The sequence below is a fragment of the Musa acuminata genome, chromosome BXJ3-11 (genome assembly GCF_036884655.1).
Source record: "Musa acuminata AAA Group cultivar baxijiao chromosome BXJ3-11, Cavendish_Baxijiao_AAA, whole genome shotgun sequence".
Lineage (NCBI taxonomy): Eukaryota > Viridiplantae > Streptophyta > Magnoliopsida > Zingiberales > Musaceae > Musa > Musa acuminata.
The window spans coordinates 1,475,001-1,493,195 of NC_088359.1; the positions used below are offsets into that span (position 1 = coordinate 1,475,001).

General features: G+C 39.6%; 2 protein-coding genes across 2 annotated transcripts; one reads left to right on the forward strand and one right to left on the reverse strand.

Annotated features, from left to right (window-relative positions):
- Positions 1-2,322: 2,322 nt before the first annotated feature.
- On the reverse strand, positions 2,323-6,982 carry LOC135653199 (ethylene receptor 2-like). Its single transcript, XM_065174861.1, has 3 exons — positions 6,750-6,982; positions 4,155-6,036; positions 2,323-3,012 (listed from the first exon to the last, which is right to left on the reverse strand). The coding sequence occupies exons 2-3, from the start codon at positions 5,898-5,900 to the stop codon at positions 2,482-2,484; spliced, it is 2,277 nt and encodes a 758-aa protein (XP_065030933.1). The 5' UTR covers positions 5,901-6,036; positions 6,750-6,982; the 3' UTR covers positions 2,323-2,481.
- A 10,255-nt stretch (positions 6,983-17,237) lies between these two features.
- On the forward strand, positions 17,238-17,756 carry LOC135652280 (transcriptional regulator SUPERMAN-like). Its single transcript, XM_065173115.1, has one exon. It carries the CDS (start codon positions 17,238-17,240, stop codon positions 17,754-17,756), a length of 519 nt encoding a protein of 172 aa, XP_065029187.1.
- The last annotated feature ends 439 nt before the right edge of the window (positions 17,757-18,195 follow it).

Here is an 18,195-nt window from a genome sequence, read left to right on the forward strand (position 1 = left end):
AGCACCAGTTGCCATCTAGGCAATTGGATAGATGGTCAATAGCAGAACATGGTAGCAAACAACATCCTTGCGGTATGATATATTTGCAAATCAACCATTCACACCCACACACAAAACATATTTGGCAAAGGACATATACATGTACACCCTTAGTAAGCTCTGTCTAGTGGTTCTTACCGAAATCCAGGCCAAATTGATAAATTGATCTTAGGTAGTTTTAATCTCTTTTACTAAGAAAACAGTACCCTTCCTTACACTTCACACTGAATGAGCCCATTAAAAGCCCAAATTCTACCATCTATCCACAAATAAACTCAAAAACAGGTCTAGGACACAGGATTTCTTTGACCAATATTATGTGAATTTCAATCACCTCTTTCTAGTTTTTGGGAAACAATTGGCAGGTATGGCATGTAAATGAGCCTAAGGTGGTACATTATATCAAGGGAAAAACACTTACAGTAAGGCGGCAAGGGCACTCCTTGACTTGTACCAGTTATGTCTTCGACTTATTACTCGAGTACTCAAATGGCCAAAATTATTTGTGTCGCTTGATGCAAAAGCTTCGGATATCATAGGAGGGTTTGTGATATGCCACCTGCTGTATATATAGACCACATGACATGAGAACAGTACACCAAATTATCCGGCCTTTTCAGTTTACTCGTTACCAATTCTTCAACCAGTCAATCCCATAGCTAGAGGTTAGAGCTCCAATCCCCATTCTGCACGATCTAAAGATTTCTGATCACTATTTGTGGTCATGTACTCACTGATTCAGGCCAATTCTTGTGATAAAAGGAAAAGCAACAAATGAGTTGAAGAAAATTGATTCTACAGAGGGCGTGGGACTTGCTAATTAAATGTAACGATTCTAATGAATGAACAAGGACCACAGCGCCAGAAATATCATTCGAGAACTCCAGAAGGATGAAAAAGATCGCAATAAAGAATCGGCAGGTGTCATCAAAGAAAGAGAAAAATATCAGCATCATCCAAGAACTTGGAAAACGATGGAAACGCCACGTATCATCTAAGAACGCAGAACAAGGTACCGGCACGATCGAGGAACTCAACAGAAGATGAAAAGAAGATCCGCAATAAAGAAACAGTAAGTACCATCCGATTACTCACAAAAAGATTGGTATCCTCCAAAAACTCAGGAAAATATGAGAAAAAAGGACAGCTTGCAGTACAAAAAAGACGCCGATCTGTATGGGAATCTCTAAGTCTAGGACTATGCATGCAAATCGAAGAACCGTAGTTAGGGCTGGAAACGAGAACTCTGATTTCTGGCGTAATGGCGGCGGCGTGGTGAGCTGGCCCGCGCATTGCGCGAAGGGCGGACACCAGGAGGAGGAGACGAGAAGGGTTGAGGTGGTCGGGTAGAAAGAGGAGATGGCGCAGTTGCCCTTCGAGCGGTAGCAATCTGCCCGTCGTCTTCGTCGCTGTCTCTCCTCCGCTCCTCTCCCTACGCCTCCTTCTCGAGTCGGTTACCAAATCGCATTATTTTTTTCTTTATTTGTCAATAATAAAATATATATTTTTAGAGGGATTATTCCCACTAATCGAGTCACAATTATGGCGTTCATCATCGATCGAGCCTATGATTTGAAAGTCAAATTATTCATTTGTGATAGTAAAAATATAAAATAATAAAAGAATTAGATACTTCAATCAAAACGTAAATTCTTGTAGACGTATCATTAAAAATATTAAATAAAATATAAGTAATTTTAATAATAAATAAAAAATTAGATTTGAAATTTTTAGTTTAATCATTTCCATTATGCTTCAATAGGATCTTATCTAGTTTGGAACTATTTATAGATCTTGTTCATAGATTAACAAACAAAACAAAACAAAACAAAAACTCTATGGCATCACCACCTCATCATGTGCCTGATCAATTGATTGGAAACTTAATTTGAAAACCTCATCATAAATTTACCTTCAAGAAAGAACATCCATACCAACATCATGCTAAATCTTAGGTCCTTATTCTCTGGTACAGTAGCTTTAACCAAGCATGATTGAGACTATGTGGAGGGACAAGCAAATAAGAACAAGAACTCATTGAAGAAAGCCCATCTCTCATTCTCTTGGAAATATGGCAAACGACGGCAACTTAGCATTGTAGCTCTTCAGAGCAGTAGATACAACCACACCTACCTGTTCTCTTCTGTGAAGTATTTAAACCTGCCAACTATCATCAACATGCACAAGAACTAAGAGCTGCAATGCCTCGGATAACTCCAAAGAACTAAAATGGGTTTCAGAAAAAAGCCTGTGGTCTACCCTAACCTTATAATTTAAGGCGGCTGAATCAAAAGCCATTATCTGATTTCTGTATACATGTTTCAAGTGTGCATACTTGTATATTGATGGTGTTACAAAACTCTGTTGAATACAAAAGAAGAGAAAAAAATCAGATTGGGACGGAAACAGAACTCATGAGTGCCGATGCTACATCAAACATGCCTACGAGCTGTGGAGGACCCTATAAAGCTCATCTCCCATTGACTGTAGCGTTACAGGTTTTCTTATTAAACCATTCATCCCAGACTGCAAGCACTTCTCCCATATATCAGCCTCAGCACTTGCCGTCAAAGCCACAATCAAAGGCCAAGACCTGCTTCTAAATTTCCTAATTCTCATTGCCACTTCAAACCCATCCATTTGGGGCATGTGAAGGTCCAATATTATCAGCTGAAAGGGTGTCGGTGGGGCACCAAATGAGCTCAGGCACTGAATTCCAGATGTGACAGATGAAACGCGGCAACCCAGTTTCTCGAGGAGCTTGCGAGTAACAGCCCTGTTGATGTCGTCACTCTCAGCTAGTAGAACTCTGAGGCCTTTGAAATTGGGGGTGGAAGATGCGGAATGCAGCTCAAAAGATCCTCTGGCCTCAGGCATGGCTGTCAACCGCTGCAATTGGAATTGAAGAACTAGTGTGATATTTGATGTGACGCCTTGGGGGTTTTTAACTTCCCAGATATTTCCCTGCATCATCTGCACATATAAAGAAACTGTTTAGTGAACATTCTGCACTTGGCTGCGTACAGGATGTGCTTCTATCATCAATCATGTTACAATCACACCAAAGGCAACAGATGCCATCACCTAATACATTAGGTTCAGGCCCATAAGGTTAAGCAGATATCAATACGGCATGATACAGTTGCAGTTGTTTGTTAAAACCACCATCCATGAAGGGGAATAAGATTGCAGATTATGCTTGACATAAAGGGATTTCCAAGTCAGCAGTCATTTGGATTCATATACTCTTTATTCTATTTTGCTAAAATGAGTCACTATAATTTCTCCCCAAGCATTTCATGCACCATATCTCCATTCTATTTCTCTGTCAAGAAAAATAAGCTTGACAACACATTAAACTTTTTGCTTGGTGAACTGCTATTTTTTGTCTATTGCTCTGACATGACTAGCGCAGGCCCTCTTTCAATCAATGACCAAGATACACCAGGTGGGTTATAAAGGTTGATGTCATCTGAGCACAAGATGATGTGAATGAATGCAGCAATTGAATCCAAGAGTTACTGCCTCGGTATCCTCAGATTTCCTTGAGTGATTTCATGAAGTACCTAGAAGATGCTGCCTGCTAAGGGCAACAGGAATTTTGCAGGCTGTGACAGACATTACAGAATATGATGTCTACGATCCAGAATTTGACATTTATGGAGCTTAAATATTTACTGATCAATTCAACAGAATCATAAGACAAAAAAGAAAGAACTGACAAAAAGATCCAAATCCTTAAACCTGGCTTCTAGTGAGTTTGAGGGTCTTTTTAAAAGATTTGCATGACCAAACTGCACACAAAATTCTTCTGTACACAATCTATAGAATTAGACAACAACCATTCTTAAAGATAGTTTGAACTTCCAAAATCTCTTTGAAAAGAGATTTCTTAGAACCCAGTTAGTTTCTTGAAGATAGTTTCAACTTCCAAAACCTAAGAAGAGGCTTTTAAGAATACAGAAGCTCAATAGTCTAAACGGCATCCAGAATATCCAGAATATTCATGTGTATAACATGTTCAATGGTCTAAACGGCATATGACTCCACCAATCCAACAAACTGGAACACTGTTTTTTTTATTAAATATTTTAAGGTAAAGGAGAGATGATTACCTGCACGAGCTTCTTAAACATTCTAAAGCTAAGGCCCATCTCCAAAACTTCTGAATCTGGTACTTGAGAAAGCTGAACCGATGATGAACTAAATTTGTCAGTTTCTGTTCTTTTTAACCCAACCTCAAACTTCACACAAGCATACCCATCAGAAAAGTTTGATTTCCAAGGAACCCATTCCTGATCTTCTTTGTCTTTGATCCCATCATACCTCAGAACCCGGAACATCAGCAAACCCTCACCACATCCACTTAAAACAGAACCAACCATATGCAGTATCACATGAAAAATTCGTTTCTCGTCACCAACAACCCCATTAGGCACTTCATTTTCTACCTGGAAATTGAAACCAAACCCCCTATAATCGCAAAGACATCTTGCAGCAGTTATGGCTTCCTTGATCATAGAATGTAGGTGGAATGGTCTCATTACCAAGGATACTCGCTCACTGTTTATACAAGACATTTCCATCACATCATTGACCAATGTTGAAACCACGCTGCTGCTTTTTGTGACAGTATCAATGATAAGCCTTTGTTCGGGGCTAAATTTCTCTTGCTGCATCATTGACAACAAACCCAAGATGGAATGGATGGGTCTCCTCATACCCTGGCTCATGGCAACTTGGAACTGGTTCCTTGCTTCACTTGCCCTTAAAGTGTTTCGTTTTGCCTGAAGCAAATCTCGATTCTGTTCTGCCAACTTCTCCCTCATCAATTGTGATTCCTCTAAAACTGCAGCATGGGAGAGGGCAACAGCAACCTGATCCGCCACCACCTCAACAATCTCTAGTTCCTGATCACTCCAAACCCTCGCAGCATCCCTAGGGAGGACCAGAACCAGTATCGCGTAGCTTGCTTGGACGACTTCTGGTGTTCCACCTTTAAAATTGGAAACCTTCAACATCGGCATCCGTATCGCAGCCACGGCTCCTGGTTCGAGCATACCTCCACTACTTGCAGAGCCAAGCACAGAGTCAGTACCGAGCATCTTGACACCCTTGGTTTCTTTAATTTCTAATATATCTGGGTCATCCATCGGAATAGAACGACCGTACAAATCCGAGGAGCTCCTCTGCCTTAGCTCATGAGTTAGGTACATCTCCTTCTTACTCTCATCTGGCATCCACACTGCACAGTTTTGCAGGCCCAATGTTTTCGACAGCTCAACCATGGTGGTGTATAAGATGGTATGTCTGTCCAGTGATTTGCGGATCTCTTGAGTCAGCATCCTTACATGCCAACTGGCCTCTTCCTGCCTCTTCATCAGGACAACCTCCCTGTCCAATTCCCGAGCTTTTATTCTCAAGAAGTTCTCCCTCACCTTCACTCGCAGGAGCTGAGGGATCAAGGTTAACAGGGTGATTGCCGTAGCAAAGGACACGAGTGCCGTGAAGAATTTGGAAATGGTCAAGCTCAGCATCAGGAGAAACGAATGCTGCTCGTAAGTGAACACGTTTAGCAAGTGTGTGAGTCCGCATAGGACTATGAAGGCGCCGAACTGGAAGACGATCCATTTGAAGGGGAAGAGGTTGGAGCATGTGGCGAAGTATAAGAGCTCGAGGGGAATGGAGAAGTAGGCAGCGGCAATGAAGAAATCGCTCACTTTCTGGAACTGGAAAATGTTCTCAACGTTCCAAAAGCTGTTGTCCCCATCGCAGTTGCATCGTGAGTACCCAATCTCAATCGCAGATGCGCAAAATAGCAGGGAAGAGATCAGAAGCCCATGGCACAATGCTCTTAACATTTGAGCTAGGACACCAGGTTCATTTCATCTGACTAGAAACCCCAAGCTTGTTTCATTTCACTCCGGCTTGTAGGTTGCCAAAAAGATTACAGTTCAAAACCCTAAATCCAAAGCTTCCAAGATTCTTTGTGGATCCCTAGAATCAAGCGCAAACAAAATTCTTATGAATGGAATAATACATCAAGAAAAAGAGGCCTAGCATCACACTTCACTGTCAAAGAAGATCTTCAAGAAAACACTAGGGTCTTTTTTTTAGCTTATCTAAGAGTGTTGATCTCAACCTTGGTACACCTAAAAATAAGTAGATCGAAGGCCTACTGACCAATTTAGATGGATAAAGTGAAGATCCTATGATAAAGCTATATCCGAGTGGAAACTGGACACCATTGATCTTAACCAAATACAAAGAAGAAAGAGGAAAAGAAAAGGAGTGAATCTTGAATCGCAGAAGCGAGTGTCAATAGGCTCCTAAAAAATACATGCTATGAAGAATGACCGAAATCTCAGAGGATAAACAAAGGGGGCCTAGAAAACCACTTCCGGTACTTTCCCACAGGTCGAAAATGGACATTTAAGAGCCTGAAAATGCCATCAAAGAAGACCAAAAGAACAATCCCTAGAAATCCCAGATAAGAACCCCAAAAACAAAGAGGAACAACTGGATCCTAAAGTTCATGGAACCCCATCACACACAAAGAAGACCTTTTCTTTCATGGATCGACAACCTAAGAAAAAAAACCTCACCTTCCCTACTCTTGTATCTTCACAATTCCTTCCGTACAAGAAGAGATCCACAGGAACCAAAAGTTTACGAGCAAAAGGAACGCCACCAGGGGCAAGGAGCATTACCTACGAGACCACCATCTTGCATCCGCGGCCTTCCGACCACCATCGCATCCAGGCGCCGCAGCTCCCACCGAGGAGGGCAAAACGGCCTCAGCTCGCCTCCTTCCGATCCTCCTCCGCCGCTCCTCCTCTGCTTTCCTCACGCATTCCGATGGGCTCAAAAGCGACGCTGGGAGCGGAGCCGCAGAGAGCAGAGAAACTAGAGAAGAGAAATGGAAACAGGGACCGAGATGGGAAGGACGTCCAAGTAAGCTAAGCTTCGTCTTTTTCTATTCTCACCCCACTCTTTTTCATCTTTACGACTCTCTCTCTCTCTCTCTCTCTCTTTCTCACTCACTGCTCATCCCCTCCGTCCGTTTGGATGGTGCCCGAATCTCAAAGCATAGAATACGCTGATACGTCTATGTACATCGATCCGTACGGAACTAATGGCGTGACATTGAATGCTTCCGAGAACATGTTGATGACCCAAAGAGGGGGGTTGTTATCATCATAACTCACAAAAGGAAGTCGATCGACGGTGGAGTCATCCTCTCCACCGTGTTGCGTTTGGGGAGTGCACGATTTCCACGGGTGATGTCGTCTCAATCGGGACGGAAGGCAGAAGTTTCATGGGAGCCTCTGCGACTTGGATCATTTCGACGGGGTATGTGTTTCTTGGGGACGATTGCGTTTGTTTGTTGGATGTGTTAGTAGTGTTGAAAGGTCAGAGAGAGAGAGAGAGAGAGAGAGAAACGAACGAAAAATAATAATAATAATTTGACTATGATTAATGTGAATTTGGTTATTTCTTAGAAATATGGCTTTGGATATTTGGATGAAATTAGGATCGTTTTCGAATTTGTACTAAGAATGGGATGTTTCGTCTAATGGTTGCTATCATCAATAGTCCATCATTTTTGCATATGGATTATCCATCGACCTCATCGATGTTTGCTCCAATCATTCAGAGAGACAGTGTAACGTATATTAAGAGCTTATCTCGATGGATAATTAGGAGAATAGTAGAAGCCGCCTTTACCATTCTTTTTCTCACTTACTGACACAAAACGCTCGACAATTTCAACATTCATCCATCAAATCTTTGACTCTATTATTTTTAATATTTAAAAATGAGAATTTCGATTGAGTCTCGAATAAAAATATTTTTGTATGAAGTTTTTGCATTGTTATCTATAAAAATTATAGATTGTGCAAATTAGAATCTATAATTATACCTAATACTCTTTTCCTTTTTCTTTTTATGTCAATCACGAGGAAATACTTTTCTAGACTCTTGAAACCAACCTTCCTATCACTTTTAAATATTTAACTTTTTGTGTGGATCTCTATGAGAAAATCTGTTGAGGAAAATCCTCTATTCTGTTCCAAAAAAATCCTTCCTCCTAATCCTATAAATAGGAGAGGGATTATTCAAGTTTTTTCACTTATTCAATAAAGCTTCTTCAATAAAACTTATTCAATAATTATTTTTATCATCTATTATTTTTATTTTGAGCTTTGATGCTTGAAATGATTTTGAACTCATCATTACTAGTAATATATTTGATTAGCTTTGGCAGAATATATATATATATATATATATATATATATATATATATATATATATATATATATATATATATATATATATATATATATATATATATATATGATTTAGACATAAATTTTTGAATCCAAAACCATATCACTTATCCCCATCCAAAGCCTATTTTTATGCTCGATTAATTCTAATTAATTTGCATAAATAATTTCTAAAAACGATATTGTATATCTACCTAAAACATATGTCAGTAATACTGTTTAATTCCATACATAGTGTAAAAATATTTGGAAAAAAAATAGCTACAGTAAAAGCTTTTTCTTTAGCGAAATTGATTTCCACCTAACAATCAAAAGGTTTTTTTATGCAACAAATAAATAATAAAGTCTTGGAATAATCGGAATTGATAAAAAAATATTTCACATTAATTAATATATTGAACTCGAGTTAGAAGTAGTTGTTGTATTACGTAGATGTGGTACGTAGAATAAGGTTGTGTATATCGAATTCTATTTTTTATAATATAAAAATATATTTTTAATTTTTTTTATATTAGAGGTTTTATTAAAAAATTTAATAAGATCATTTAGTCTTTTATTGATTGAGAATGATGGGAACCAAAAATTCATAAGTCCGTCGTATCTCTTTTTTTTTAGTTTAAATATTTTGAAATGATAAAATTGTACGGATATATCTATCATCCAAAACGGATCGCGGATCCCATATCAATCAAATGATCCATTATTAAATATATTAATAATTATATTATTTGAAACAAATTCAAGCAGATAAGGATTAGATTAGTGATTCCCGTCGGAAGAAATAAAATATTTGGAGTAAAAGTGGACAGAGCCATGCTAACCCTAACACGAGAGCGGGAGTGAGGATAACAAGAGTACGGAGAAGGAGAGCAGGGTTCTCGGCAGAAGCAGAGCAGGAAAGGAGGGAGAAGAGAGGGGGGAAGGGGAAGGGGGAGGGAGAGGGCAGGCGGTGGGCGTATTGTTTGAATGAGCTGCCATGCATGAGTATTGTATTGTAAGCTTTACTTGTCCCACAGTTTTGTGTTGTTTGTTTATAGGGGTGAGGTGAACCTGGACTCCCTCGGTCACCCCGTCCCCATCACCACCACCACCACCACCACCATATTCTTTTCCACGCAGGAGGCCTGCGGATTTCCTTTCCTCTTCCTTTTTTTCTCTCTCTTCTCTCTCGCTGGTTATGTCGTCTTTCTCCATCGCCTCCTTCGTCCCCATGTTAGAAACATGGTTGGCGTGGCATGGAGACGGGCGACGGGGACAAACGCATGCAGCGGTGGCGGAGGGTTTACTTCGCTGCAGCTACAGGAGTTCGTACGGCCCCACAGCTTTAGGAATTGGGATGCGTGCAGGTCTGTGGGATGAGGATGAGAATCATGATAATGGATGGGAAAGAAAAATAAAATCATTATATTGAATTATAATTCTAATATTATCTTGGTCTTCGAGTGGAGGTGGGTGAGTTCACTAAATTAAGTTAATTCTCATATGATCCATTTAATTAATTTTCAAATAAAAATAAATATTTTCGAATAATTAATATTGATTATTATGATTCGATAATTTTTTTATAATCGATTTAACATCAAACAATATTTATTTAAATTTTATATGGATCATCAACCTGTTATCTCATACATCAAGATTATTTTGATATTATTTTTTTTTCTTTATCATTTTAAATTTTATTTAGAAAAATAATTAAGGAATGACACTTTTGGGGCACGAGAAAGACATGGGAACTGATCAAAGATCTTGTTGTTGGATTTGAAGTAACCATGCGGGCGTTCAACACCGTCAAAATTGAGGATTGACCACGGTTGGATTCCCCATGGAGAACACACCACATGGAACGACCTGAATCATGCATGATGTTTCAGGTGGAGGAAGAAGGAAAGGTTGTGTGCATGGTATGGGCTCAAAGGCAGGCAAGGCGTGAGGAAGAGGGCACATGCAACCCGACTCGAAGAGCCCGTGCCAACCTTTATGTAATTAGATTTGTTTTAACATCCCAATCTTTAGATTTAAAAAATTATAGATCATCTTTCATCTTTTCGTTTTTTGCTTTAAAAAATTATAACATCCCAAACATCATACGGATGTTTCACTGTTTTGTTTTCTATTCCTACTCATCATCGATGTTCAAATTGATATCGGCAAAATCAACCATCATATCGTTCTTGTTGACTACCACCATAACAAATATTATTGTTCGTCACTATAATTGAAATTACTTTTTTACCTATCGTTTTCGTGTAATTTATATATGTGTTATCACATGTTGTATCTTCCGTCGGTAAAACCGACGATATTATAATAAATAAGATTTAAATATAAATTTTTTAAGTATAGAATCAAAATACTAAAGACATTTAACTACATGGATAATATATAATTAGTTCTAGATATTCTTAAATATTATTTTAAACAATATCTATGCTCATCTTATTTTAAAAAAAATAAGTTACATCGAATCAGAGTCAAATCTTTGAATGAATGATCAAATTTAGACACCATCATCACTTCATGTTCAAATCGATATCGGCAAAGTCAACCATCATATCGTTCTTGTTGACTACCACCATAACAAATATTATTGTTCGTCACTATAATTGAAATTATTTTTTACCTATCATTTTCGTATAATTCATATATGTACTATCACATGTTATATCTTCAGTCGATAAAACCGACGACATTATAATAAATAAGATTTAAATATAAATTTTTTAAATATAGAATCAAAATACTAAAGACATTTAACTATATGGATAATATATAATTAGTTTTAGATATTCTTGAATATTATTTCAAACAATATCTATGCTCATCTTATTTTAAAAAAAAATAAGTTAGATCGAATCATAGTCAAATCTTTGAATGGACGATCAAAGTTAGATCACAAATATTGATTTTATAACTAGAGAATAATTCATCGAGGAATTTGAATATGAAAGTTATAGGCTAAACTATATTCTTCAAATTTAACATGTTTTGAGAATTGAGACCTGAATATAAAACTAAGCCGAATAAGCAAAAAATTACGCAATGATTCTTCAAAATACGTCCCATCGTAGGTGTCAAAGTATTTAAATAGGAGGTTGACTCACAGACCTAATCACCCTCGAATACTTTCTCAGGCTGATTCAGTAGGCCTCATCAGCCGTCGATGATATTTAATGACGTGTTCTCTGAAAAGTCACTGCGGTGCAGGTGGTGCAACGCAAGGACGAGGAATCATGCAATCCTCTCTCTCTCTCTCTCTCTCTCTCTACTGTACATCCCATGTGAGTACACGTATACAGAAAGGACATACGATCCGGAATCAAACTGCAAGTCGATGCATGAAAGCTGCGGCTGGAAGTGTTTCTTGTCTCACCGGATCAATCAGGCCCAAGCCAAGTTGGTATTATTCTACCTCCTCTCTCGAGGTTGGATGCATTCCCCTTGGTCATGCAGATGCAGTACTGGGGATCTTTTAATATGATTACTGCCATGATTGAACACACACCATAACCCCAATCTGTATTAGAATATTAATAATCGTATCTTTGTGGGGACGTATTATTTGTTGGAAAAAGGAAATGAAGTGCAGTAACAATCTTTTACTATAAATTATTTATCTATGTCGATGAAAATAATAGAAGATAAGAAGAAACTTTATTGAAGAAGTAAAAAAGCTTAAATATATTAACATATCACTTTCCTATTTATAGAAGAAAAATTTCTCTAGATTTTTTTTAACAGAATAGAGAGATTTTCTCGTATTATGGTACTCCTATCAAGAATATCAATCTTGGGTCGATATAAAGAATAGTTTATGAGCGGCTACTGCGATTATTATCTTTAAGTCCGAAATTTGGCTACAGCGACGTTGGTCACTGGCCGAAGGCAAAGACGAAGCTTTACTTTTCTCAACGGCGTTAGTCGCTGGCCAAAGGCAAGAGCGAAGCTTCTCACTACTCTCATACCATGAAGAATTGAGAGAATGAAGAAAAGCACTCCTATTTATACAGATTAGGAGGAAGGATTTCTCTCAACAAAATAGAAAGATTTCCTCATATAATTGAGGAAATTTTATTTTCTATCATATGTAACTTATTTTTTTATATATATTTGTTATATAAAATATCTTCTATTTGTAGAAGGTTGCAATGATTATCTAATGGATTGGCCGAACTAAAGAAGAAAGTTCTAAGAATTTGCAACTCGACACTATAAAGAATTGATTTGGAGAAGCTCTCCATGATCAATCGAAATTTGAATCTTTTCCCATAAACGAGACAAATATACATCACTGAGAAGGGACGATTTAGTGTAGAGAAAACATTTCTTAACTCAATTACTTAGGTAAAAGAGTAGCTTATCGTGTCATCTACGTGATATTTTTGGCAAACATCACAAAGTTCCATTCGAGAACTTTCATCATGAAAATTATCACCATGTGGATGGATGTCTTAAGATTTCCTCAGGAGAAAGTTTTAGATGCCACATTTCATGAGGCAGTGAATGGAAAGACGAAGCTTTCCATTGAAAGAAAACTCGAGGGAAGGAGGCATCAAGTAGCGTAGTCAAAAGCTCCAAACTCACCCATGGAATCTAATTACAGCGAGTTGATGCATGCATGCCACCCTCTCTCTCTCTCTCTCTCTCTCTCTCTGGTAACACCGTTCCTTCTGCCAGAGGATGCGTCCCCCTTGGCAAAAAACACACTAATTTGAGATGTGCGTCACCACGTCCTTTGCGGTGTCCCGTCCATCCATCCACATGGAGCAGGAGGAGGAAGCCGCTGCCTTGCACACCCGGGTTTGGTTGGAATCATTGGAGAGGAGACATGTACGCGTCTCCTCCCGGCTGGGCACTTAATTTGTCGCAGTCGCAGCGGTGGGGGAGGGGCGGAGAAACGGGTGGGATGCATGAACTTGGAGGAGGCATGCATGAGCGACAGTAGCGTCCCATGGTCACACTGCCGCCACAGCAGCGCAGCCCCCACTTCGCCTCCCTTCATGAGTTGTCTTTGCGTTGGATCACTGTCTCCATCTCTCTCGATGCACGTGATTGAATTCTCACCTCAGAGCCTCTTTTCACGGCGGTGCTTTGGTCTGCCGCCGCATCGGCGTCGCCGGAAACGAGTCCATTAATCAAATCTATCTGGTCCCGAATTACTAATATAAGAATCTAATCAGTGTCTATTGGATTCGAACATAATATAACATCCAAAATATATATTCTCTCATTAATAGCAATCTTATCAGCTATATTCGGATCTAATTTTATTTCAAAAAAATACTTAATTATTATTATTCATGCTTATACATGTCGGACAAATCTTTGACATAGTCTCTTACAAGAGGTACGATATGAGACATAAATATCTTCTACCCTCTAGAGAATAAGAGACCAATAAACGATAAAAAACTAAAGAATAAGAGCTTGCAACAATGAGACAAGAATTGAGACTGATATTTGTCTCTTAAAGATAAATATAAAATAAAATTAAAGAACTTCAACCGATCGTAAGAATAGAAAAAACATGAAAGACTCTTCTTGTGGTCTTTCTCTTCCATCTGAATCATTCATTCTCCTTCGTTGGTTTTCTTTACATAATATATTCCCAATTTATTTGTTCTAAGCAGATGACAGCCATCATCGTCACCGACTGTCCTTTCATGTGTTATGTACGTATAAGAAATGTCGTCTCGGTTCAAATTTGGGCATTGCAATCATTAACCATACCAAACAAGCGAAGAGGACATGAATATAATAGCAAACGACAGCACGAGGTTATACTCTAATAAGATATCATACACCATTCAACAATTAATAAGATATACTTCAAATAAGAGAAATCCATTCATCTTTCACATCACATCACCCTGAATATATATATATATATATATATATATATTCTTCCTTTTAATAATCCAATTTGCTTGAATGCACGGATTGATGTGCTGTCTACATTGAGGGAGGAAATAAAGAAAAAATATTGATGCATTTAATTAATATGAGCGAAGAAAGTAAAAATATAGTCAATCTATAATGTAGAAATATAATTTGAACTTAGCTTATGTTAGGTGGAAATATGATTATTCAAATTGGATATAAAATCGGAGTCGATCAATATCTTGCTCGTGAGAGTATCATATCAAGGATTCGAAAGACGTCTTATCTTGTAAGTTGCATTAGGGCAAATCTGATAAGACCTCTTCGATACTTAAGCTAACTTAGAGATTGAGATGTTGGTAAAGCATCGAGAATAATGAGCTACAAACATTAATAGAATAAGAACTCTTTTTGGAAATGCACGGATTTTTATAGGGTGGTTTTTCGAATATTACAATGTGTATTAATGTCGGAAATAGTCTTACGTATTCCTTTATCCAAGTAGAGTTGTGCTATGTAAAGTCCAGGAAACGTGCCAGAGGCATGATGTATTTCGAATTATGATCACATCTATCATATTCGACGAGGGTGCTATGGTTGTGACACTAAGATGTCAGTCATGTAATACTTAAATATTAACCGTATCATTATGTTCCTAACGGATTATACTAGTGAAATTATTGATTCTTGGTATCACTTCCAATGTTATCAACATGAACATTTTTTTTTATCTATTATGATTTTGTAATTAAAAAAATACATACAAGATATAAATTATTTGAAGTGGAAAATAATGCAAAATATCATAAGAATAGATCAGAAATGGTGAACCGTAGGCTCTTCAATTGGGCCGGGAATTATGGGCTTCAATTAATCGTAGTAATTAGGTGAATTAGATAGATATATTATTGTTCTAATGGTAATGCTAAGTATATTTGATGCAGCGATCAATTGGATCATAAGACCACATCACAGGTTGGATTGTGTGACGTCCAAATCCATATCCACGTCCCGCTTAATCTAAGATAACATATGGATTGGAGCTCTGTTCTTTGTGCCCTGTTTAGCCTTCCTTCCTTCCTTCCACACTAAGCAGCTACATCTCAAGCCATCCAACTCCATCGAATGGTGCCATCAATTTTCATCCTCAATTTGGAGTGACGAAATCGATTTGATTCACTTTTCGAGTATTATCATTTACCTCAAAGTCAAAAAGAATGTTTTTATATCTCGTTTTAATTATATCATCAATTTCAAAATATGAAGTATTTTGATAAGTAGCACTGACGTGAAAGGTTTTTATCAGTTGGTACGTTCACAGTACACTTTTACGGATGAAGGTGGGATTGATCAGAAGATTAGGCCGTGTGTTGGATTGTTGCAGTTTCTTTTGATCCCCCCAAGTGGAGGACTTGTTCTTCTCTAGCCGCCATCAGATAGATCTCAAAGCCGCTCGTAATAAACAATAAGCTTCTTTCTCAAAAGTGGCCTTCTGCTCCGTCAATCGGCCAAAATAATAATACCGCAACTGACCATTTCTTGGAGAATGAGATGCTGCTTTGCAGATGGCATGATGGGAGAGGAAGACACTGATATCATGTCCAGAAGAAAGGATAATAACAGTGGCTGGAAAGCTGTGCGTCCGATTCAGATGACCAAATAGCTGAGTGCCGCCCTTGTACTTAAGTAATATATATTGCTTACTCCGATTCTGTCTCTCTCTCTCTGCTCCAACAAAGATAAACTACGCAAGTGGAGGAATGGATGTCGTCTACAGTTCTCCCTCGAACTTTGGATGAAGGTTAGACAGGCGAGTCGTCTCCTTAGTCAAGCGAGAGACATCAATATATGCTGACAACGGCGGTACAGATCTGCTAGTGTCCTCATCGGACCAAAAGTGTTATTTATTTTCACCTCTATTCGATTATGTAGTTTGTCGTTGTCATATTCTCTTTGGCCCGCAGCGGTCACCGGTTCCCTGTCAAGCACTTGTGGTATTCAAATGGAGTGCAAGAGCTGATAGGAATCTGTTGTTTAAGCATTCCTAATCCTCTTCGAATCAACAGAAGAAGGAGGGATGTTACTCTCTCTCTCTGCAAATTCTCACAGAGGCATTCAACTTACGTTGCTAGAGTTAGAGGGCCTATAGGCGTATAGAAGTGGCTCCACCATCATGATTCTAATCATAGGCGAAGAGGTTTCACGAATGGGTATGAACACGATCGAGTTTCATGTCAGGATCAGCTTCTGTTCAATGTACAAACCTTTCGAGGCTAAGGAAGTTATGAACGCACAACCTAATCTTGGAAGTTTAGCGACTACGAAGGCAAAGAGAAGTTACTGTATAGTGTCGGCCGCGTCAGAGCTCATAGCAACAACTCTCTGAGCCCACTGACCCTTGACTCCGTGATGTTGGCAGCGATCAGAAGTAGTATACCACGATCTGACTTCACTTGGAAAGGCAAGCATGGAATGCAGGTGCTGTGTTCTCTCACAGCATCAAATGGTAAAGACCACTCGTCATGTCTACTGAGGAACATGTAGTAGGTCATACCAGATCATGGATCTCTCACAGAACTAGTGTGAAGGGGGTCGCGCTGCGGTCGACGGTGACCTCTAAACATAGCGGATGCTCCATAACAAGTACAGTGGTGAAGACATCATAGGACTGCAGACTACGAGTTGAGGGTGTTCCGCCTCCATCCTGACCGCGTCAAGCGTACCAGCGAGAGAGCTATAAGAGCGTTCCCAAGCCGTAGCGAACAGCAACTGGAACGAGAAAGATGAGGCAGTGGGGGCAGCTCTACATCACAGCCGGCCGAATAGAATACTCCCCCAAAGTGGACATGAATCCGTGTTAGTTTCTTCCCCCCCCCCAGCTTTCCTTCATTCCGGACGTTCTACGATGCCCTTCCCTTGACCTTGTCGGTCAGCCACTCTACAAAAGCCCACCCTCTTCCTTCACCTCCATCCCTCGCTCTCGCCACAGCCAACCACTCTTCGGCAAAACCAATACAGAAATCCCTGATGGCAGATGGTCGCAACAAGGACTCGAAGCCCTCGAGCGACGAAACCGGTTCTGCAGAGCCGCGGATGGACGACAGTGGTGGAACCAGACGGCCATACTACGAGTGCACCTTCTGCAAGCGGGGTTTCTCCAACGCGCAAGCTTTAGGAGGGCACATGAACCTCCACCGCAAACACCGAACCAGGGAACGGCAGTCGCCGGCAACGCCTTCGGTAATGGAGAGGACCGAGGACGATTATGCTGGCAACAATAGTGCCTTCTGCCCTCACCCTTATGAGCCATTCAGGGGTTACACGTACTTCCCATCATCATCGGTGTCATACAATGGCAGTGACGTGAGGATGGGCACGGACAGTGGCTTACAAGCGCCATACGAGATGAGCCTCTTCGGCGGGGAGTTACGCATGGGCTCGAGCACACATGTCGATGGCCCCGTCGCCGTGGCCGGAGAAGGAAGGAGGCAAGAGGTGGAAGACGCTGAACTGGACCTGGAGCTGAGGCTCGGTCATCAACCATAGCAGAAGTCAGTCCCATATAGACAGACGTATACGCATATACAGTTGCTTATATACTTTTGTTGTGCTGTTTGCGTTATTATATTTGCTACAAGCAGTTGCCGGTGGGTCTTAATGATGAAACAAATCATACACTGTAGCAGCATAATAGAACCGATAAAAGTAGGCACAGTGGCGGAAATGAGATACGACTACTTTGGTGTTCATCATCTGAAATGTTTTGAGGTGGCATTCATGATTTGGAAGAACTGATCGAAACCAAGGGTTTCTCTTGGTTGTCCTTCATGTTGTTATGTCACTACAAGGCGCAATGCAATCTGTGGTCTTGTTTTTGCTCGTTGCCATGCATGACAGGTGCTTGTGCGAGCGCCTCAGCTCCCCGTGTATCACGCCGAAGCCCCATGTGAAGATAGAAGTGTGCTACATCATCATCAACATCGAT